This window comes from Halichoerus grypus, chromosome 10 (assembly GCF_964656455.1).
Source record: "Halichoerus grypus chromosome 10, mHalGry1.hap1.1, whole genome shotgun sequence".
NCBI classification, from domain to species: Eukaryota; Metazoa; Chordata; class Mammalia; order Carnivora; family Phocidae; genus Halichoerus; species Halichoerus grypus.
In genome coordinates, this window is record NC_135721.1 from 58,843,918 (window position 1) to 58,868,064 (window position 24,147).

The window sequence follows — 24,147 nt, forward strand, 5'->3', positions numbered from 1 at the left end:
CCACCCAGGCACCCCTAAGTTTTTTTTGTTTGTTTGTTTTTAAAGATTTTATTTATTTGACAGGGAGAGAGAGAGAAAGAGCTTTTATTTTTAAGTAATCACTACACTCAAAATCGGGTTTGAACCCACAACCCCAAAACTAACAGTTGCATGCTCCACAGACTGAGCCAGCCAGGTGCCCCTATACACTTCTCTCTTAGAACCACTTTTGCTGTATCCTAAAGATTTTGGACTGTCGTGTTTTCATTTTCATTTGTTTCTCTGTAATTTTTTATTTTTTCTGTGATTTTTTTTTCATTGATTCATTTATTTTAAAGATTTTATTTATTTATTGACAGAGCGAGCGAGCGTGCACAAGCAGGGGGAGCAGCAGTGGGAGAGGGAGAAGCAGGCTCTCAACTGAGCAGGGAGCTCAATGTGGGGCTTGATCCCAGGACCCTGGGATCATGACATGAGCCAAAGGCAGACGCTTAACCGACTGAGCCACCCAGGGACCCCCATTCATTATTTAGTAGCATGTTATTTAACCTCCATGTATTTGTGTGCTTTCCAGAGTTTTTCTTGTGGTTGATTTCTAGTTTCATAGCTTTGTGGTTAGAAAAGATGCATAGTATGACTTCGATTGTTTTGAACTTGTTGAGATTTGGTTTTTGGCCTAGTATGTATTTTGGAGAATGTTCCATGTTCACTTGAAAAGAATGTGCATTCTCTTTTAGGGTGGAATGTTTTGAATGTGTCTGTTAAATCTATGTCCAGTGTGTCATTCAAAGCCACTGTTCGCTTATTGATTTTCTGTTTGGATGATATGTCCATCGATGTAAGTGGAGTGTTAAAAGTCCCCTACTACTATTATATTACTATTGATTGTTTCCTTTTAGTTTATTATTAACTGTTTTATGTATTTGGGTGCTCTCATGTTGGGTGCATAAATATTTACAATTATTATATCTTCTTGTTGGATTGTCTCATTATTCTCTGGTGTCTTTTTTTGTCTCTTATTAGAATCTTTGTTTTAAAGTTTTAATTTTGTCTGATACAAATATTGCTACCTAGGCTTTCTTTGCATAACCATTTGTATTATAAATATTTCTCCATCCCCTCACTTTTTTTTAAAGATTTATTTGTTTATTTATTTAATTTTATTTAGTGCATGCCAGTGGGGGAGGAGCAAAGGGAGAGGGACAAGCAGACCCCATGCTTAGCTGGATGTGGGGCTCTATCCCATGACCTCGAGATTGTTATCTGAACCGAAATCAAGAGTCAGGTGCTCAACCAGCTCAGCCACCCAGGCGCCCCTCCATCCTCTCACTTTCAATCTACACATGTCTTTCACTGTGTAATGAGTCTCTTGTAAGCAGCATTCTAGATGGGTCTTGTTTTATTATCCATTCCATCACTCTGTGTCTTTTGATTGGGGTTTTTAGTCCATTTACATTCAGAGTAGTTATTGATAGATACGTATTTATTTCCATTTTATTACTTGTTTTGTGATTGTTTCTATAGGTTTTTTTCCGATCCTTTCTTCCCTTGTGCTCTTCTATGATTTGTTGGCTTTAGTGATATAGTTGCATTCCTTTCACTTTATTGTTTGCATATTTATTACTTTTTTTTGATTTGTGGTTGCCATTAGGTTTGTATATAACATCTTCTGCATATAGCAGTCTGTATTAAGTTGATGGTCACTTAAGTTTTTTTTTAAAGATTTATTTATTTTAGTGAGATATAAAGCACTCAAGCATGAGTGGGGGGGAGGGGCAGAGGTAGAGAATCCTCAAGCAGACTTCCCACTGAGTGAGGAGCCAGATGGGCTTGATCCCATGACCCCTGAGATCACAACCTGAGTTGAGGGGCTCCTGGGTGGCTCAGTTGGTTAAGTGGCTGCCTTCAGCTCAGGTCATGATCCCAGGCTCCTGGGATCGAGTGCCACATTGGGCTCCCTGCTCAGCGGGGAACCTGCTTCTCCGTCTGCTCCCTGCTCATGCTCTCTCTCACTATCTCTTTCTCTCTCTCTCAAATAAGTAAATAAAATCTTAAAAAAAAACAAAAACAAAAGGCACAAGTTAAAAAAAAAACAACCTGAGTTGAAACCAAGAGTTGGACATCCAACCAAGTGAGCCACCCAGGTGCCCTTTAAGTTTATTTTAATGGTTTTATTTTTTTAAATTTTAGATTCCATTATAGTTAACATATAATGTTATATTATTAGTTTCTGCTTAAGTTTAAATCCCTTCTTTACCTTTCTCTCAACGTTTTAGGTATATGGTGTCATATTTTACATCGTCTTTTTTTTTTTTTTTGGTAACGATTTTATTTGATAGAGAAAGCATGAGCGGGGGAAGGGGCAGAGTGAGAAGCAGACAGCCCACTGGGCAGGGAGTCCGATGTGGAGCTCAATCCCAGGACCCCTGGATCATGACCTGAATCAAAGGCAGACACCCAACTGACTGAGTCACCTATGCTCCCCTGCTTTTACTTTTTTTTTTTTTTTTTTAAAGGTTTTATTTATTTATTAGAGAGCGAGAGTGGGAGAGGGAGAAGCAGGCTCCTGCTGAGCAGGGAGCCTGATGCGGAGCTCGATCCCAGGACCCTGGGATCATGACCTGAGCCGAAGGCAGACGCTTAACCGACTGAGCCACCCAGGCGCCCCTCCCCTGCTTTTACTTTTCATACTGTCACTTATGGTCTACTTTGTACTCCATGAGTCCCCTTTAATATTTCTTGTAGGTCTGGTTTAATGGTCATGAACTTCTTTAGCTTTTGAGAAACTCTTTATCTCTCGTATTCTGAATGATGGTCTTGCCTAGATAGAGTATTATTGGCTGCAGATTTTTCCCTTGAGCACTTTGAATATATCCTGACATGCCCTTCTGGTCTGCAGAGCTTCTGCTGAAAAATCTGCTCATAGCCTTATGGGTTTCCCTTGTCTGTAACGGTCTCCTCTTGCAGCTTTAAAAATTTTTTTCTTTATTGCTAGGTTTTTTTTTTTTTTAATGTTATGTTAATCACCATACCTTACATCATTAGTTTTTGATGTAGTGTTCTTTGATTCATTGTTCGCATATAACACCCAGTGCTCCATGCAATACGTGCCCTCTTTAATACCCATCACCAGGCTAACCCATTCCCCCACCCCCTGTAGTTTTGTTTTTTTTTTAAGTTTTTTTTTTAACTTTATTTATTTGAGAGAGAGAGAGCAAGAGCAAGGAGGAGAGGCAGAGGGAGAGGGAGAAGCAGACCCCCCACTGAGAAGGGAGCCCGACAAGGGGTTTGATCCCAAGACTCCAGGATCATGACCTGAGCTGAAGGCAGACACTCAACCGACTGAGTCACCCAGGCATCCCTTTATTGCTAGTTTTCGGCATTTTAATTACTATGTGTCTTGGTGTGGAGCTCCTTGGATTGAATTTGGGGGGATCTCTGTGCCTCCTGGATATCTGTTCCCTTTCCCAAATTAGGGAAATTTGCAGCTATTATTTCTTCAAATAAATTTTCTGCCACCACCTCTATTCTTCTGAGATCCATCTCTATAATTCAAATGTTATTATGCTTGATGGAGTCACTGAGTTCCCTACGTCCATTCTCAGCTTGCACAGTTCTTTCTTCTGCTTTACTTAGCTGGGTTACTTTCCATTACTCTGTCTTCATTCCAATGCTTCCTCTAGCCTGCTTTTTTTTTCATCAAGTGTATTTGAAATTTTATTTATTGCGTTCTTGATCTCTGATTGGTTCTTTTTAATCTCTTTAAGGGTTTCAGTGATGTCCTCCACTGTTATCTCAAGCCCAGTCGGTAGCTTTATGATAATTATTTTAAATTCTTTATCAGGTGTATTACTCATATCTGTTTCGCTTTGGTCTTTCTGTGGTTTGGTCCTATTCTTTCATTTGGGAGCTATTTCTCTTTCCCCTCATTTTTTCTGACCGTCTGTGTCTGTTTCTGTGTGTTTTCAATGTCAGCTAATTATCTTGCTTTTATTGATAACAGCCTTATGAAGAAGAGGTCTTGTAGTGCCCGGCAGTGCTGTGTAGTCTGTTTCCCAGGGCCTGGCACTTCAGGGATTGTGTCCTATATGTGTTACATGTGCTTTGCTGTTGTGTCTTAGTCTCTTTTTCCTTCAGTACAGTTACCTGCAGAAACTCTCTTTGCCTGTTGTGGTGATATTTGGTCCTCATTGGGCTGGGCATGATTTAACAAGGTGTGTGGAGTGTTTTGCTTGGGAAATGAGATTTGACCCCACAGCTACCATTGGAACTGAGGTCCTGCAGAAGGGGTTAGATCAGGAGATGTGGTGTTGGTAGGGTTTGCACTGGTATTTTGGGGTAGGGGCCCAAAGTGCTGGGACTAAGGGGAATGTGATGGAGAAGGGTAGGACCAACAAAGCAGGGGTGTGGGGTAGTGGGGGGAGCTTGGTGCAGGCAAGTTAGGTAATGATTGTTGGCCCCATTGCAGGTTTCTGCAGGTGGCTGTTGTGTATGCTGGGAGCGGGGCCGGGGAGGGTGGGATAGAAATGGTGCTTGCCAGCTCCTTTGTTCCTGGAGGGGTCTCCCCGTAGTTCCTGTTTCTCTGGCTATAATCTGAGACGAAGAAATCACTCACTCCTGTCTGCTCTCAGTGTTTTTCAAACTAATAGTTCTGTGCTGTATCTGCAGGGTGGTTTTTTATGCTGTCTCTTTAAGGGTGGAGACTCTGCTAACTGATGGCTCTTCCAGCTCTCCTTTAACCTAGTCCACTGATTTTTAAAATTCCAGATTTTGGGGTGCCTGGACGGTCAGTTGGTTAAGCATACGACTTGATTTTGGCTCAGGTCATGATCTCAGGGTGTGAAATGGTGCTGGGCGTGGAGCCTGCTTAGGATTCTCTCTCTTCTTCTCCCTCTGCCCCTCCCCCCTGCTCGCACTCTAAAAAAAAATAAAATTCCAGACTTTAAGTTCTCTTGGTTTTATGAGCTCTCACTTTCAAAGGCAAATGTTGAAAGTTAGGTTTTTGCCTTTCTTTGTGCCACTCACTGGCTCCCTCCCCATTGCCATTGGCTCCCAGACCACATCTTTTTCCTTCCTACTTTTTTTTTTTAAAGATTTTATTTATTTATTTGACAGAGAGAGACACAGCAAGAGAGGGAACACAAGCAGGGGGAGTGGAAGAGGGAGAAGCAGGCTTTCCGCGGAGCAGGGGGCCCGATGTGGGGCTCGATCCCAGGACCCTGGGATCATGACCTGAGCTGAAGGCAGACGCTTTTTTTTTTTTTTTAAAAAGATATTTATTTATTTATTTGACGGAGAGAGAGACAGCGAGAGAGGGAACACAAGCAGGGGGAGTGGGAGAGGGAGAAGCAGGCTTCCTGCGGAGCAGGGAGCCCGATGCGGGGCTCGATCCCAGGACCCTGGGATCATGACCTGAGCCGAAGGCAGACGCTTAATGACTGAGCCACCCAGGCGCCCCTTCCTTCCTACTTTGATGTGTATCTTTCCTACCTTTATTTGTGAGTTTGTTCTGGAAGTGTGTGGGTTGTTTTCTGGGTTATTTTCGCTGATGTGTTATCTAGTTGTGTCAGTGGGAGTAGGTGAGTTACTGTCTTCCCAGCCTCCTCCAAGGTGTTACAAATCTTTATTAGATTTCTCAAAGACATATATTTTTTGGAACTGTGCTAAGGAGAACATTTTCTTTAAAGATTTTATTTATTTATTTGAGAGAGGGCAAGAGGAGGGGAGAGGCAGAGGGAGAGGCATACTCCCTGCTGAGCCGGGAGCCTGACACGAAGCTCAATCCCAGAACTCTGGGATCATGACTTGAGCGAAAGGCAAACGCTTAACCGACTGAGCCACCCAGGCGCCCCGAGAACATTTTTTTAAAAGATTTTATTCATTGGGGCGCCTGGGTGGCTCAGTCGTTAAGCGTCTGCCTTCAGCTCAGGTCATGATCTCAGGGTCCTGGGATCGAGCCCCGCATCGGGCTCCCTGCTCGGCGGGAGGCCTGCTTCTCCCTCTCCCACTCCCACTCCCCCTGCTTGTAGTCCCTCTCTCACTATGTCTCTCTCTGTCAAATAAATAAAATCTTAAAAAAAAAAAAAATACGAGATTTTATTCATTTATTTGTGACAGAGAGAGAGAGAATGAAAGAACAGGGAGGAGGGTCAGAGGGAGAGGGATAGGCAGCTCCGCCCCCTGCTCAGCAGGGAGCCTGATGTGGGGCTTGGATCCCAGGACTCCAGGATCAGGACCTGAGCTGAAGTCAGATGCTTAATCGACTGAACCACCCAGGCACTCCTTAAGGAGAGTATTTTTGAAAATTTATTATTTATTCCTAGTAATAAACAAAATATGTACATATATGATATAGTTTGTGTATGTTTTTGTATATGTGTGTGTATTAATTATTCATATTAACTTTATAAGCACCAGTCTTGCCAAACCTGTTAATTCTCGAAACATTTATATGAAAGGTAGTTTGGATTTTCTGTTCACATAATCACATTATCTCAGAGTAATAATATTTTTAATTGCAATATAGTTGACATACAATGTTACATTAGTTTGAGGTGTATAATATAGTCCTTTGACAAGTCCATATGTTATGCTATTCCCACCACAAGTGTAGCTGCCATCTGTCATTGTGATACAACCCCATTATAACATGATTGACGATATTCGCTATGCTGTACCTTTTATCCTTGTGACTTACTCATTCGATAAGTGAAAGCCTGTATTTCCTACTCTTCTTACCCCATTTTGTCCATCACCCCATTCCCCTCCCCTTTGGCAACCACCAGTTCTCTGTATTTATGGGTCTGTTTCTGCTTTTTGTTCGTTGGTTTGTTTTGATACTTAGATTCCAACGTGTTAGTGAAATCATGAGGTATTTTTCTTCTTCTGTCTTATGTCACTTAGCGTAATACTCTGTAGGTCCATTCATGTTGTTGCTTATGGGAAGATACCATTCTTTTTAATGGCTGAGTAATAGTTTACTGTGTATGCATGTATATGTGTGTATAATTAATTTTTTGAGGAACCTCCATACTACTTTCCACAGTGGCTGCACCAGTTTACATTCCCACCATCATGCATGAGGTTTCATTTTTTTCCCCACCCTCACCAACATTTAATTGATCTTTTTGATTCTTGCCATTCTGACAAGTATAAGGTGATAACTCATTGTGGTTTTGATTTGCATTTCCCTGGGATTAGTGATGTTGAGCATCTTTTCATGTGTCTGTTGGCCATCTGTATGTCTTTGGAAAATGTCTATTTGGGCCCTCTGCCCATTTTTAATCAGATTATTTTTTGTGTTGTATAAATTCTTTATATATTTTGGATATTAACCCTTTGTCACGTGTGTCATTTGCAAATATCTTCTTCCATTCAGTAGGTTGCCTTTTAGTTTTGGTTTCCTTTGCTTTGCAAAAGCTTCTCAGATATTTTGGTGTAATCAGAATAGTTTATTTTTGCTTTTTTTTTTTTTTTTTTGGTCTGAGGAAACATATCTAGAAAAATGTTGCTGAGGATGATGTTCAAGAGGTTATTGCCTATGTTTTTTTTTGAGGAGTTTTATGGTTTTAGATCTCACATTTAGATCTTTAATCCATTTTGAATTTATTTTTGTGTATGGTGTGAGAAAGTGGCCCAGTGTCATTCTTCTGCATGTGGCTGTCCAGTTGTCACAACACCATTTATTGAAGAGACTTGTTTTTTCCTCACTGTATATTCTTCCTGCTTTTATCGTGGATTAATTTACCATATATTCATGGGTTAAAAATTCTGGATTCTCTTTTCTCTTTCATTGATCTATGTGTCTGTTTTTGTGCCAATACTATATTGTTTTGATTACTAGAGTTTTGTAATATAACTTGAAGTCTGGAATTGTGATGCCTCCAGCTTTCCTTTTCTTTTTTAAGATATTTATGGCTATTTGGGGTCTTTGGTGGTTCCATACAAATTTTAGAATTATTTGTTCTAGTTATGTGAAAAATGCTGTTGTTATTTGGATAGCGATTGCATTGCATCTGTCAGTTGCTTATGGCCATTTCTACAGTATTAATTCATTCTTCCAGTCCATGAACATGGAATCTTTTTTATTTGTGTCATCTTCAATTTCTTTCATCAGTGTTTCATAGTTTTCAGAGTACAGGTCTTTCACTTCCTTGGTTAAGTTTATTCCTAAGTATTTTTTATTTCTGGTGCAATTACAAATGGAATTTTTAAAAAAAATTTTTTTCTGCTACTTTGTTAAGTAATACTGGTTTTAATTCTTCATTTTTAGTGTTACGACTTTTATTCAGTTTCCTTTGTACTATCTAGGACCTTCTTACCAATTTGAATTAAAGGCGTTCTTGTTTTATTTCTAGTCTTAGAAGGAAAAGTTTTAACATTAAACCATTAGTATAGTGTTTGCTATAAAACTTACATAGGTATTTTTGATTGGAGTGAAGCCATATATTCTTTATTTCCAAATTTGTTTTTGCGTCCCTTGCCTTTGGTAAGGCTTAGTATTACAGCTTGTTGTTTGATAATTTGTTTAGGATTTTTATTCTTATCTGATACTTACACCATTATTTATTAGAAAACTATATAAAGTAAGCATATTTTGAAATGGGTTGGAATATCATGGAGAAAAAATTGTATCTTAGATTGGGGTACTTTTACAGTAAGAATTTAATTCAGTAAATTATTGATACTGCAATCTAGAAAATACATTGCCTTTAGATGGATATTGAAATGACTAGAAATCACAGGTAATTTGGTATTTTTTAGAAGGAAGGATGGGATTTTTTATTAAAAACTAAGATGGCTTATTGAAAAGGTAATATAGTACTATGGTATTTGTGTTGCTATCATACAAAGAGGTATAGAGTATCATGCTGTAAGATGATATTACTTGGATAGGTAGGTAGTACTCTCTTTTCAGCAAGAAGGTAACATTCTTTAGATTGATTTTATGTATGTTTCAAAAATATATATAGGTTACTTACCTGATATGTGTGTAATCCTTTTTTTAGTTTATCCTTTTTAAAATATGTAAAATATATGTAGTTTTAAAACCAACAGAATATTAAATGTTCTTGTTTGTAGCTACAGTGATGTGTATTTCACATAATCATACATTAATGTCATATTTGTTTCTTTATAGATTAGAATATGGCTACATATCCCTGCTGTCATGCAGCACATTATCCCTTTTAGGACCTATGTTATTAGGTAAGTTTATAAAATCTTTTCCTCTTGATTAACAATGTAATACATTTAAATAGTTTATAACATAGTGTAGAATTATGTTGTTTGAAAGTCCCTTGTACTCGTATCCTCTAGAGAAAATTTTAATTGACAGTTTGGTGTATAATATTTTTTATGCTCATGTAGGCTCATATTTAATGTTTACTTTTAAGCAATTTATGTTGGGCCTTTTTTTAAAAATTTTTTTTTATTTTTAAGTAATACCTACACCCAGCATTGGGCTCAAACTCAAAACCACTACCTAGATCAAGAGTTGTATGCTCCACCAACTAACTGAGCCAGCCAGATTCTCCTGGATCTTTTTTTTTTTTTCTTTTACATGAATATATAGAGGTTAACAGTGGTTACATGGTATCCCACCATACACAGTCAACAAAAATATACAAAGATATTATGTTCTAGGCATTGGGGATATAGCAGAGAAGAAAAAATTCTCTTTTTGTGCAGTCTCTGTATCAAATAAATAAGTAGATGATACAGTTCATCAGGAAGTCGTAAGTATTACAGAGAAAAGTTGCAGCAAAGGTGAATTGAGAGTTTTAGAGGATGGGTCACAATTTTAAATATGTGGTTATAGAAGGCCCAATTGAGGAGGAGGTGACATTTAAGTCTCAGTCTAAGAAGGAAACCTAAGAGTATGGAGAAAGAATTGTATTAGAGTTGGAGTGTGAACTGTTGGGAGTTCTAAGATTTGTACTTTTTGGCAATTTTTATGAGTTCTTTATACTTTTTCTCACTCATTTGCAAAGATTTGAGTGCCTATTGTCCCATTATATTTGAGTTTTTGGAGAAGGTGTCACGAAAAGAAACAGAGTGATGAATCCTATGCAAGTAAGTAATGTGATAGAGGGGGAATATGAGGTCTTTCTGAAAGGTGGCATCTCAAGATCGTGAATCAGCTAATCAGATGATAATTGGAAGAACATATTCTAGGTAGAAGGAACATAGGGTGTAAGCTTTGAAGTTGGAAAGAATATGACATTAAAGAAAGTAGAAGCAGACTGTTGTGGAATATAATGTGTAAGGGGAAATAATTATGATAATGAGGTTGGATAAGCAAGGGCAGGTTATTCAGGACCTTAAAACCATTATAAAGAGCTTGGATTTAATTTTACCAAAGGGAATCTATTGAATGATTTTCAGCAGGTGAGTCATGATGATTTTTAGAGGATCACTTTGGCTTTTAAGTGGATCATAAATTGTAGGATTGTTGGAGTAGAAGTTGGGAGACCTACTGAAAGGTTAGTGCAGTAGTTCTGGAAAGGAACGATGGTATGATGGTTACTGGTAAAAGGATTGTTTATGGTGATTTTGAAAATTGAATTGATGTAAATGAAAATAAAAGGGACAAGACTGGTGATTCTGGGATTTAAAGGGGTAAGCATCGTCACTTAAGCTCCCCACCTCAGTTTCTCTTTTGTGCTGTATCGTTATCTGAGATGTGAAAGACTGGGAGAACTTCAAAACTTAATTTTGAGATGCCTGTGGGACATTGAAGTTGCACTGTTGAATTGGGAGTATAAGCATATAATTAAGAACAGTATCATTTTTTTTTTTTTTAGATTTTATTTATTTATTTGTCAGAGAGAGACAGCGAGAGAGGGAACACAAGCAGGGGGAGTGGAGAGGGAGAAGCAGGCTTCCCGCAGAGCAGGGAGCCTGATGCGGGGCTCGATCCCAGGACCCTGGGATCATGACCTGAGCCGAAGGCAGACGCTTAACGACTGAGCCACCCAGGCGCCCCAAGAACAGTATCATTAATTGAGTTATCAGAATAAGAACAGCAATTATTGAACACCTCATTGAAGTGAATGAGAGGTTATCTGGGGAGAGAATCTAGAAAGCAAAAAGAAGTGTGTTGAGGATGGAACCTTTGTATCAGTTTGCTTTTGCTGTGTAAGAAAACCACCCCTAAATCTTAGTGACTTAAAATAATAGCCATTTATTATTTCTCACAGTTCTTGGGCTGACTAGTTCTTTTGTTCTGGGCTGACTTGGCTGGACCTGCATGCTCTGAGGATAGCACCTCACTCATATATCCTCTGGTTGACAGACTTATTGTTACTGGAAGTGGAGTGGAGTTCCTATTCATCTTGCAGTTGGCTAGGTGTTAGTTGGGGCATCAACCATGTCTCCTTCATCCAGCAGCCTAACCTGGGTTCCTTTTCTTGGTGATGGAAGAGTTCCCGTCAGGGAAGGGCAAGCTCAAAGGTTTCTTAAGCATCTGTTTATGTCACATCTTTTATTGTTCCATTGGTCAAAGCAACTTTCATGGCAAAGCTCGGATTCAGGGGAGTAGAGAAATAGATGATACCTCTTGATGGGAAGAGTGGCAAAGTTGTATTGCAAAGACCTCTATGTAAAGTGATAGGAGTAGTTTGGAAAGGAATGATGGTATGATGGTTACTGGTAAAAGGATTGTTTATGATGATTTTGAAAATTGAATTGATAAGTGAAAATAAAAGGGACAAGACTGGTGATTCTGGGATTTAAACAGCCTGACCTGAGCTGAAGGCAACGCTTAACCGACTGAGCCACCCAGAGACCCTGCAAATAATTTTTTAAATAGAAATATGTATTACTGTCTTGGGGATGAGATGGGGAGGAAGACCTGGTATCCATGAGTCTGTATTCTTGCATAATAGTAATTTGCTAGAGCTAAGTAGTTAGCTGAATCCTTTAGAATGGATATGCTTTTTCTGGTTTACCAAGGTCTCCATGAACTTTTACATGAATCCTTTACAAACCTCGAGGATTACTGATGTTGAAAGGTTGGATAGAGGAGGAGGAACTAATCAAATAGAATAGGCAGGACCTGAGGAAAACCAGGGGTTTGTGATGTCTGGAAGCCAAATAAGAATAATTTTTAAGATGTACACATTTTAAAGAGTTTTGGCTGTGTGGGGAGTAGATGTACTTTATATATGAAAGCAGCAGGAGCTGTGTACATGACAGGTAGGAGCATAAAAAACCTCACTGGAGGTGCAGATATTCAACGTTAAATGACTTGGCTCTTGGCAGTTTCTGATTCAAGTTCGACTCCGCGAAGGACCCAGTGCCTCAGGTCACAATCTTTGAAGCATCACTTAGAAATAATTTAAATTGGGAATGTTAATCCTAGGATGTCAGGTTCTACTTTACTAAACATTTTGGAGGTATGGAGCAAACGAATATTATTGAATTATTGAAGGGTCTTTAGGAATATTTTGCAAGTTTTTATGTATGTTTTATTTCTGAATCGTTTAAGGTATTTATGCAAGCTCTCTGATCAGGAGTTAAGACAGAGTGCAGCTCGAAACATGGCTGACTTAATGTGGAGCACAGTGAAAGAACCATTGGATACAACATTATGCTTTGATAAAGAAAGCCTAGATCTTGCATTTAAGTACTTCATGTCACCGACTTTGACTATGAGGTTGGCTGGACTAAGTCAGATAACGGTAAGCTATATTTATTTATTTTGAGTCATTTTTTATTTTCCTTTTACACTGTCATCATCATCATCATCATCATCATCATACCTGATATTTATGGAGCACTTATGTGAGGCATTGTGCTAAGTATTTTACATGTGTTACTTTGTATGGTCCTGATAAATAATTTCAGTATTTTCCTTATTTATTTTTTTAAGATTTTTAAAAATTCATTTATTTTGAGAGAGAGAGAGAAGGAGCACAAGTCGGGGGGACTGAGCAGAGGGAGAAGCAGGCTCCTCACTGAGCAGGGAGCCGATGGGGGCTTGATCCCAGGACCCTGGGATTATGAACTGAGCCAAAGGCAACGCTTAACCGACTGAGCCACCCAGAAACCCTGCAAATAATTTTTTAAATAGAAATATGTATTACTGTCTTGGGAATGAGATGGGGAGGAAGACCTGGTATCCATGAGTCTGTATTCTTGCATAATAGTAATTTGCTAGAGCTAAGTAGTTAGCTGAATCCTTTAGAATGGATATGCTTTTTCTGGTTTACCAAGGTCTCTATGAACTTTACTCCTTTGTAGTGTTATTCTTGGAGTAACTAGATTTTACACAGGTATTGGACTTTGTAAATATAGAGAACACTTGTTGACATTTTTCTAAAGTAAATCTTAAATGAATTTATTGAAGAATCCTTTCCTTAAATTTTATGTCTGTGGTGACATACACTTGCTTGCATTAGATTTTTGTATTTTTCCCTTATTTAGCTTTGTTTTCTTGTTTTTTTCTCATGTATTTAGTGGAATAAAGCATGAGTATTACTGATAGTATGAAATTATTTATTTTAATATGGTGAAATAACCAGACTAATTGGTAAGTGTGTGTGAAATTCTTATTGTCTTATATTTTACAATTTTGATCTGCTTATTGATTTTATATATATCAAACCATGTTTCTTGACAGTTGGTAACATACCAGAAAAAATTTGTAAAAAAAAACACTTTAATTTCTTTTCTCTAATTATAGAATCAACTTCACACCTTCAATGATGTATGCAATAATGAATCCTTGGTATCAGACACAGAAACGTAAGTAGTCAGTTCCTAGTGTTAGTCGCACTAATATACTTTCTCTCTATAGATTTACCCATTTTGGACATTTCATATGGATGGAATTATGATAGTCATCTTTTTCATTTAGTTTCTTCCAGTTATTTCACTATACTGTTTTTCTTTTTTAAAGATTTTATTTATTTGACAGAGAGAGACACAGCGAGAGAGGGAACACGAGCAGGGGGAGTGGGAGAGGGAGAAGCAGGCTTTCTGTGGAACAGGGAGCCCGATGCGGGGCTTGATCCCAGAACCCTGGGATCATGACCTGAGCCAAAGGCAGATGCTTAACAACCGAGCCACCCAGGCGCCCCACTATACTGTTTTTCTTGAGGCTCATTGTGGAGTGAATTAGTACTTCATTCCTTCTTATTGCAGAATTGTATTACATTATGTAGATACAACATTTTGTTTTTCCATTTACCAGTTGTTGGCTATTGTGATTATTTCCAGTCTTTGGTTAGTATGAATAATGCTCCTTTATTATTTTAGGGATTTATTTATTTTTAGAGAGAGGTCGTGCTCCCATGTGACAGGTGAGGGGCAGAGGGAGAGAATCTCAGGCAGATGCCTCACGGAGGATAGAGCCTGAGGTGAGGCCCGATCTTTTGACCCTGAGATCATGACCTGAGCCTAAATTAAGAGTTGGACACTTAACTGACGAGCACCCAGCTGTCTGTCCCCTGAATAATGGTCCTTTAAACATTTGTGTACCTTTTTATGGAAATATGTTTTCATTTCTCTTGGTAAATAGGAGTATGATGGCTGGTTTGTATGCTCATTTTATGTCTCACTTTTTAAAAAATATCGTCAAAATGTTTTCCAGCATAGCTGCATCATTTTACATTCCTATTAATAATATATGAGGGATCCAGTTTCTCCCCATTCTCAGCAGCACTTGTTATTATCTGTGTTTTTGATGATAGCTATGCTAGTGGGTATAAAGTAGTATTTCATTATGACTTTAATTTGCATTTCCCTAATTAATGATGGTGAACATCTTTTTATATGATTATGTGCCGTTCTATTTTGTGGGGTTTTTTTTTTTTGGTGAATTGTTTATGCATTTTTTTGCCCAGTTTTTTAATTCAATTGTCTTTTTTATGGACTAGCATAAGATCTCTACTACAGAATGTTCATGGGTGCTTAAGAAGACTATTTTAGCTTTCCTCCCACCTTTCTGTGCTGCCATAATGATGCACATGAATGTTCTGGCAGTTGCTCTTAGGAATATTAACAATGCCGAAAAGAGAGGCAGATGCCAGGTTCTAATTAGGCCATGCTCCAAAGTCATCTTCTGGTTCTAACTGTGATGATGAAGCAGGTTTACATTGGTAAATTTTGAAATCATTGATAAGCACAGAGTTGGGAAAATTGTTTTGAACCTCACAGGCAGGTTAAACAATGTGGAGTGATCAGCTCCAGATTTGATATACAAGTCAGAGATCTAGAAAAATAGCAGAATAATCTGTTCCTGTCCTGCCGGTTTGGTTTCATTGTGCTGACAACCTCAGCTGGCATCGTGGATCATGAAGAAGCAAAATGAAAACACTCAGGAGGGAAAACCCTGGGGTTCTTTTTCTAGGGATGTGTAATACGTACGTGCAAATAACATGCCTCAGTGGACTCTTGCGCTTTTTTTTTTTTTGCTGTTGTATGGAGTATTGTATATAGATGTCTATTAGGTCTAATGAGTTTGTAGGATTTTTGCCTTCTGTATTCTTGTTGATTTTCTGCCTAGTTCTGTTATTAAGGGTAGGTTATTGAAGTCTCCGATTCCATTTAATCCTCCTCATTTTGTGTATTCCATATTTGTGAATTTGCCTGTTTGCTGCAGTTTATTACTAACCCCCAAATTAATACTTACGCTGTTTCAGTGGTCATTTGTGGACATGCACAGAGCAGTAAAAAATTTGTCTCTCAACATGGGCATTCCCAATTAAAGTCAAACAAGGTGATGCTCTGCCTTCTTGTTTTAGTGCTGGTACAGAGGTGACCAGAGGTTGGAAATGGTAGCAGGCAGTGCATTGTAGTGCAAGAAGCTTCCGTTCTGAGGTCATTTGAGTAGAAAGTGAATCCCAACTCTAGGTTAGTGGACAGCCTCAGCCACGTCACCTAAATACTTGTGAATCTCATTTTGTAAGACAGAAAAAGGAAGATAAAGTTGTTTTTTAGGACTTAAGAAAGTGTTTAGTATTAGCTAATTTAGTGCAGCAACTTTATAGAACTGTCATGAGCAACAAAACTGACTGTATTGTCTTTATTTCCCTTCAATCGTGTGTATGTATATGTGTGTGTGTGTGTATAATGGAATACTATTCAAACATAAAAAAGAATGAAATCTTGCATTCATGACAACATGGATTGACCTTGGGGACATTACAGTAAGTGAGATAAGTCACCCAGAGAAAGACAAATATTGTAGGAACTCATAGGTGGGCTTGAAAAACAACAACAAATCCAAGCTTCTAGTGATTGTCAGAGGTGTGGGTGGGGAGTGAGTGAAATGGGTGAAAGGGCTCAAAAGGTGTAAACTTCCAGTTAAAAAATAAGTCGGGGTTGTAATGGATAGCATGTCAACTATAGTTAGTAATACTGTACTGCATATTTGGAAGTTTCTAAGAGATTAGATCTTAAAGGTTCTTATTATCACAAGGAAAAAAATTTTTGTAACTGCACGGTAATGGATGTTAACTAGAGTTAGTGTGGTGATCATTTCATAATATATACAGATATCGATCATTGTTGTACACCTGAAGCTAATAAAATGTTATATGTCACGTCTCTGATGGCATTTTTATGTAAGGGGTAAAAACCTCCCTTTGCATCACCCTTACTGAAATGGGAGCTTCAAGATACATTTTAGTTCTGTGAAATATATGTCTTTAAATTAGTTTCGCATATGGGCTATAGAACAAATCGTGTACCTAGATCATATAAGATTTATGTTTAATCAAACCTGCAGTCTTCCAATCAAAGGCAGATGGCAAGTCACATTCTTGTACTGAGTCATGCTTCTAAAGAGCACCCACTTTAGGATGCACTTGATGGTAATGATACGTTCTTTTTATACATTAAAGCAGCAGGTGAGAATAATTTGAAAAAGGATTCAAGGGTTCAGTATTAGCTGATTTAGTGCAGTGGCTTTATATAGTATAACTGGCAGGGAGAGTAGCAAGAATTGGCTGTATTGTTTGTCTTTTTCTCCTTTCAGGTTCTGTTGCTTTTTGTTTCATGTATTTTGGGACTTTTTTTTTTTATAGGTCCATATATATTTATAGTTGTTATGTTAATGATAATTTCATCCTTTTATCAGTATAAAATGTCCCATTTTGTCTCTTTGAAACATTTTTTGGCTTAAAGTTTATTTTTTCTGATGTTAGTATAGCCATCACAACTTTATTGTTTTCATGGTATATCTTTTTCCATTCTCTTATTTTCAACCTGTTTGTGTTTTTAGATCTAAAGTCTTTCATTTATTTATTTATATTTTTTTAAGTCTTTTTTTTTTTTTTTTTAAAGATTTTATTTATTTATTTGCCAGAGACACAGCAAGAGAGGGAACATAAGCAGGGGGAGTGGGAGAGGGAGAAGCAGGCTTCCCACTGAGCAGGGAGCCCAATGCGGGGCTCGATCCCAGGACCCTGGGGTCATGACCTGAGCCGAAGGCAGATGCTTAACCACTGAGCCACCCAGGCGCCCTTAAGTCTGTCTTTTAGAGGCAGCATATAGTTGGATTTAAAAACCAAATCCTATAATCTCTGCCTTTTTTTTTTTAAAGTAGGCCCCATGCCCAGTGTGGGGCTTGAACTCAGAACCCTGAGATCAAGAGTTGTGTGCTTTACTATCTGAACCAGCCAGGCGTGCTCATCTCTGTGTTTTTTTTTTTTCTTAATTTTATTTTATTATGTTATGTTAGTCACCATACATTACATCATTAGTTTTTGACGTAGTGTTCCATGATTCATTGTTCGCATATAACACCCAGTGCTCCATGCAATACATGCCCTCCTTAATAACCATCACCAGGCTAACCCATCCCTCCACCCCCCTCCCCTCTAAAACCCTCAGTTTGTTTCTCAGAGTCCATAGTCTCTCCTGGTTTGTCTCCCCCTCTGATTCCCCCCGTTCATTTTTCCCTTCCTACTATCTTCTTTTTTTTTTTTTTTAAACATATAATGTATTATTTGTTTCAGAGGTACAGGTCTGTGATTCATCAGTCTTACACAGTTCACAGTGCTCAGCATAGCACATACCCTCCCCAATGTCCATCACCCAGCCACCCCATCTTTCCCACCCCCACCACTTCAGTAACCATCAGTTTGTTTGTTTGTTTTTTTTAAAGAGAGAGAATGAGCATAAGCAGGGGGAGCAGAAGTCAGTGGGAGAAGCAGACTCCCCGCTGAGCAGGGAGCCCGATGTGGGACTCGATCCCAGGACCCTGGGATCACGACCTGAGCTGAAGGCAGACGCTTAACCGACTGAGCCACCCAGGCGTCCCCGTCAGTTTGTTTCTTGAGATTAAGAATTCCTCGTATCAGTGAGATCATATGATACTTGGCTTTCTCTGATCGACTTACTTCGCTTAGCATAATACCCTCTAGTTCCATCCACATCGTTGCAAATGGCGAGATTTCTTTTTTGATGGCTGCATAATATTGCATCGTATATATACCACATCTTCTTTATCCATTCATCTGTTTCATCTCTGCGTTTTTTGTTTTTTTTTTTTTTAATTTTATTTATTTATTTGACAGAGAGAACAAGCAGGGGGAGCGGCAGGGAGAGGGAGAAGCAGGCTCCCCAAGGAGCAGGGAGCCTGATGCGGGGCTCAATCCCAGGACCCCAGGATCATGACCTGAGCCGAAGGCGGTCGCTTAACCAACTGAGCCACCCAGGCGCCCCCATCTCTGTGTTTTGGAGTATTTAATCCATTTACTCTTAATGTCATTCTGTATTTGGATTTACGTCTTCCATTTTGCTATTGGTTTTCTATATGCCACCTTTTTTGTTTTTCTGTTTCTCTACTGCTTTTATCCTAGTATACCATTTTAATTCCATTGATTTTTTTTTAATATCTGAAAAATTATTTTCTTAGTGACTGCATTATAGGTTACAGAATGCATCTTAGTTGCTTAGTCTTTACTTCAGATTAATAATGGAATTTTAGTAAAATGTGGAAATATTGTTCCAGTATAGCTCTACTCCTTTGTTTCTGATGAGAAGCCAGCTATTAAACTTACTGTGGTTCCCTTGTACACACATTTCATTTTCTCTTTCTGATCTCAAGATTTTGCTCTTCATCTTTGGCTTTTAACAATTTAATGATGAGTCTAGCTGTGTCTCTCCTTGTATATATATCTTAGTTGGAGTTTATTGTGATTTTTGGATGTGTAGTTGAAATTTTTTTTTTTTTTAAATCAGAGTGGGACATTTTGGCCATAATTTCTGGGGGTGTTTTGTCTCTTTGTTTGTTTTTCTCTGCCCACTCCTTCTGGGAGTCCATTTATATGTATGTTTCCAGAGCCCTGAATAGTTGTGATTGATAATGTTGTTCAGTCCTATACTTGGCTAAGTTATAGTTACAACTCTGTATTATTAGAAGAGTCCGTGGGTTTCCTTATAACATCCTTGAAGGTACTGAAGGAATGAGGTTTATTTTTTATAATTAGTTGTTGAATTGTCTTTCTGTAAGTTACGCAGGCCAGAGAATTATCTCATGGTTCATAGCTTTTGTAGGGCTATCCAGGAATAGGTAAAATATATCATTCGTAGTTTTATTTTGTTTATTTTTTGAAGATTTTATTTATTTTAGAGATAGAGTGAGCAAGCGAGGGGAGGAGTAAAGGGAGAGGGACAAGCAGACTCTGTGCTGGGCACAGAGCCTGACACAGGGCTTGATCCCATGACCCTGAGATCATGACCTGAGCCAAAATCAAGAGTCGGATGCTTACCTGTCTGAGGCACCTAGGTGCCCCATTTTTTTTTATAGATTTTATTTTACTTATTTTTTTAAACAATTTTTTTTAAGGTTTTATTTATTCATCAGAGAGAGCGAGTGTGCGAGCACAAGCAAGGGGAGTGGCAGGCAGCGGGAGAAGCAGGCTCCCCACTGAGCAAGGAGCCCAATGCGGGACTTGATCCCAGGACCCTGAGATCATGACCTGAGTCAAAGGCAGATGCTTAACCAACTGAGCCACCCAGGCGTCCCTTTATTTATTTATTTTAGAGATAATGTGCATGTGGGGGGACAGCAGTAGTTTTATTTTGATCTTTTACCTTTTGAGGACTATATATCTAATTCATAGCTTTTTATTCTCTTTAGACTTAAATGGCCTTTTTTTTTTTTTTAAGATATTTATTTATTTATTTGTTGGGGGGAAGGAGGGGAGAGAGAGAGAGCGCCCAAGCAGTGGGAGCAGCAGGCAGAGGGAGAAACATTAGCTTCCCGTTGAGCAAGGAGCCCGATGCAGGACTTGGTCCCAGGGAGCATGACCTGAGCTGAAGGCAGATGCTTAACTTACTAAGCCACCCAGGCATCTCTTAAATGGCTTTTTAAATTCTTATATGTATAAACAAGGTAAGTTATTTCATCTTTCCAGTTTTTCTATGTATAATTCATGTAGATGGGAAGATATGGGAGCGCTCATGTCAAGTCCTATTTTGAAACCTATTTTCTTTCACTCAGAATATACTTATCACTACTTTTTTCATTAAATAGCCACTTAAAAATGTTTTTAAAGAAATAGGCAATCTGAAGAAGCCTGTATCTATTAAAGAAATTGAATCAAGAATATTGTCTTTGCTGGGGTTCCTGGATGGCTCAGTTGGCTAAGCGTCTGACTGTATTATTGGGCTCCGTGCCTGCTTAAGATCCTCTCTCTCCTGCCCCGCCCTCCCCTTTGAAAAGAATTACTGACTTTGCAAAACAAAAAGCACCAGGCCAATGTGTGTTCACTGGTGAATTCTACCTAATATTTAAAGAAGGAATTTAAGGAAGAAGTTACCCTAATACCAAAACCAGACAAAGACATGTAAGAAAACTATAGACCAGTATGTCTCATGAACATAGATGCAAAAATCTTCATAAAATAGAAGCAAATCAAATCCAACAATGTATAAAAAGAACTATATGCCACAACCAAGTGAGTTTTATCTCAGGTATGCAAGTCTGGTTCAATTCATGTAATCCATCACATCAACAGGTTAAAGAAGAAAAATCACATAATCATATGAATAGATAAAGAAAAGCATTTGGCAAACTCGAACACTTAAGATAAAAACTCTCAGTAAATTAGGAATAGAGGGGAACTTCCTCAACTTGATAAAGAACCTACAGGTAACATCATATTAATAGAACCTCAGAGGTTTTCTGATCAGGAACAAGGAAAGTGTGTTCTCATCATGTCTTTTAACATTGTACTGGAATCCTACCTAACGCAGTAAGGCAAGGAAAGGAGATAAAAGTTACACCGATTGGGAAGGAAGAAATTGATCTTTGATTGGAGATGACATGATCATCTATATAGAAAATCTGAAAGAATTGACAGACTCATGGAACCTAGTGAAGACAGCAAGGTTACAGGATACAAAGTTAATGAAAACTCATTTTCTTTTCTATATATCAGTATTGAACACATGAAATTTGAAATTTATTATTTTTAAAAAATAATAGCACGAGCAGGGTGGGGCAGAGGGACAAGCAGACTCCCCGCTGAGTGGGGAGCCCAATGCAGGGCTTGATCCCAGGACCCTGAGATCATGGCGTGAACTGAAGTCAGATGCTTAACTGACTGAGCCACCCAGGCACTCCTGAAATTTGAAATTTAAAATACAATACCATTTATGTCAGCAGTATAAAAGTGAAATACTTGGGTATAGATCTTCATATTTTGTTAAATTTCTGTGAGGAAAATTGTAAAACTCTGATGAAAGATACCAAAAAACTAAATAAATGGAGAGATATTCCATGTTTATGGATAGAACATGTGAAAATGTAAAGATAACAGTTCTTCCCAACTTTGATCTATAAATTCATTGAAATCTCAGTCAAAATCCTGGCAAGTTATTTTCTGGATATCAACAAAATAACTCTAACGTTTATTTGGACAGACCAAAGACACATAATAGCCAAGACAATATTGAAAGGAAAAGAATAAAGTTGGAGGACTGATGCTGCCCATCTTCAAGATGTACTGTAACATTGCAGTAATCAAGACAATGTAGTATTGGTGACATAGATCAATGGAACAGAATAGAGAGCTCAGAAATAGACCATATAAGTATAGTTAGTTGACCCTTGTGAGAAAAGCAATACCATGAAGCAAAGATAGTCTTTTCAGCATTGAAGCAATTGGACAACCACATGCAAAAGAAAGAATCTAGACACAGACCTCATACACTTCATAAAAACTAATTCAGAATATACACACAAACATAAAATGCAAAACTATATCACTCCAAGCAGATAGGAAAAAACCTAGATGACCTTGTGTATGGCACTGACCTTTTGGATGCAACACCATGATCCATGAAAGAAAGAATTGATAAGCTGGAGTTCATTAAAATTAAAAACTTGTGCTCTGTGAAAGATAATGTCAGGAGAATGAGAAGATAGCCATAGGCAGGGTGAAAAATATTTGCAAAAGATATGTCTAATGAAGGACTGTTAATCCAGAATTTACAGAGAATCATGAAGTTTAACAGTAAGAACATGAACAATCTGATTAAAAAGTATGCCAAAGATTTTCTCAGCCGTCTTGCCAATAGAAGATACACAGATGACAAGTGCATGAAAAGATGCCCTAATATCCTCTTTCGTCAGGGAAATGCAAATTAAAACATCATTGAGATTCCACGGCACGTCTGTTAAACAGTCAACATTCAGAATGCTGATAACACCAAATGCTGACAAGGATGTGGAGCAATAAGAACTCTCATCTATTGCTGATGGGAGTGCATTCCACTTTGGAAGGCAGTTTGGCAGTTTCTTACAAAACTCAACATACTCTTACCATAGGCCTCGCAGTTGTGCTCCCTGATATTTACCCAGAGAAGTTGAAAACTTACATCTACACAAAAACCTGCACACAGATGTTTATAGCAGCTTTATTCATGATTGTTGGAACTTAAACCAATGGGATATTTCTAAATGAAGCAAAATAGAGAAATTATGCTGAGTGAAAGAAGCCAGATTAAAAATTACGTAGTATATCTTTTTTTACACATGAAATTCTAGAAAATGAAACTATAATAACAAAGCAGATCACTGAGGAGTGTGGTTGTGGGGACTGGAAAAGGGATTGATGATGGGCTTAAAGATACTTTTTGGGTTAATGTGTATGTTTGTTATCTTGATAGTAGTGATGAATTGATAGATGTATACTAAAGCTTAAATTCATCAAACTGTGTACTTTTAAGTGTGTTCAGTATATTATATGTCATGTATATCTCAAAGGTGTAAATGACAACTGATAAACTCACACTTATTGGTAAAACTAATAAAATAGGTTAACTTCTATGCCAGTGAGTTATTAATTCGAAAAGAGAATTGGTAGCTCTTCTTAAAAAATGAAGGGTAATCTACAAGTGTTGTAAGATGTTTACTTTTTGAAATGGAGAATGAGATGTTGATAAATGTAACTAAGTTGTTCTGCACAATCAATTGATATATTTAGGGATAACTTAATCACCTTATTAATATCAGGCAGGGGACTTTCAGTTTGGCTTTTAGAGAATTCTTTTTTTTTTTTTTTTTTTTTAACCCTTTTGGTAACCTATTTTTCTGATGTTATCTTATTGTAGAGGGCATATTGGGAAACCTTCCCTGAATGCTGAAATGTCTACTGTGGAAATTAAAAAGTGGGAAGGCAAAGTCTTAGAATGAGAAAATATGTTGCTTATTGTTACATTTGGTATTTTCACCTGTGTACTCCTTATCTTTCCATATTTGTCTTTGCTTTATAAATTCAGGCAATATTACCATTTCTTTTAGTTTTTTTTTTTTAATATTTATTTATTTTAGAGGGAGAGAGAGCACGAGCAGGAGGGGCAGAGGGAGAGGGAGACAGAATCTCAAGCAGACTCCATGTGGAGCATGGAGCCCAACCCAGGGCTCAGTCCCATGACCCTGAGATCATGACCCCAGCCAAAGCCGAAAGTCAAGACACCCAACCCACTGCGTAGGCTACTCATGCACCACTCTTTTAATTGTTCTTTGTGGTACTCTAACCAGTTAATTGTTTATAATCACTTCTTTATAATTTGTTTGTGGTCAAATTTAAGTTTTGTGGGGCACCTGGCTGGCTCAGATGGTGGAGCATGTAGCCTGTGACTCTTGATCTCAGGGTCATGAGTTCAAGCTCCACATTGGGCATGGAGCGTACTTAATAAATAAAT

General features: G+C 38.1%; 1 protein-coding gene across 9 annotated transcripts in view; it reads left to right on the plus strand.

Annotated features, from left to right (window-relative positions):
* The window catches only part of USP34 (ubiquitin specific peptidase 34), a 256,698-nt gene that overhangs the window by 80,373 nt on the left and 152,178 nt on the right, over nt 1-24,147 (plus strand). For all 9 annotated transcript variants that reach the window (XR_013441778.1, XR_013441777.1, XM_036083556.2 and 6 more), the window contains exons 6-8: nt 9,119-9,186; nt 12,470-12,662; nt 13,667-13,728. Coding sequence is in view for 7 of the 9 variants with exons in the window: in XM_036083556.2 (XP_035939449.2) it covers nt 9,119-9,186; nt 12,470-12,662; nt 13,667-13,728 (323 nt within the window). In the remaining 2 variants the exon portion in view is untranslated. The remainder of the gene's footprint in view (nt 1-9,118; nt 9,187-12,469; nt 12,663-13,666; nt 13,729-24,147) is intronic.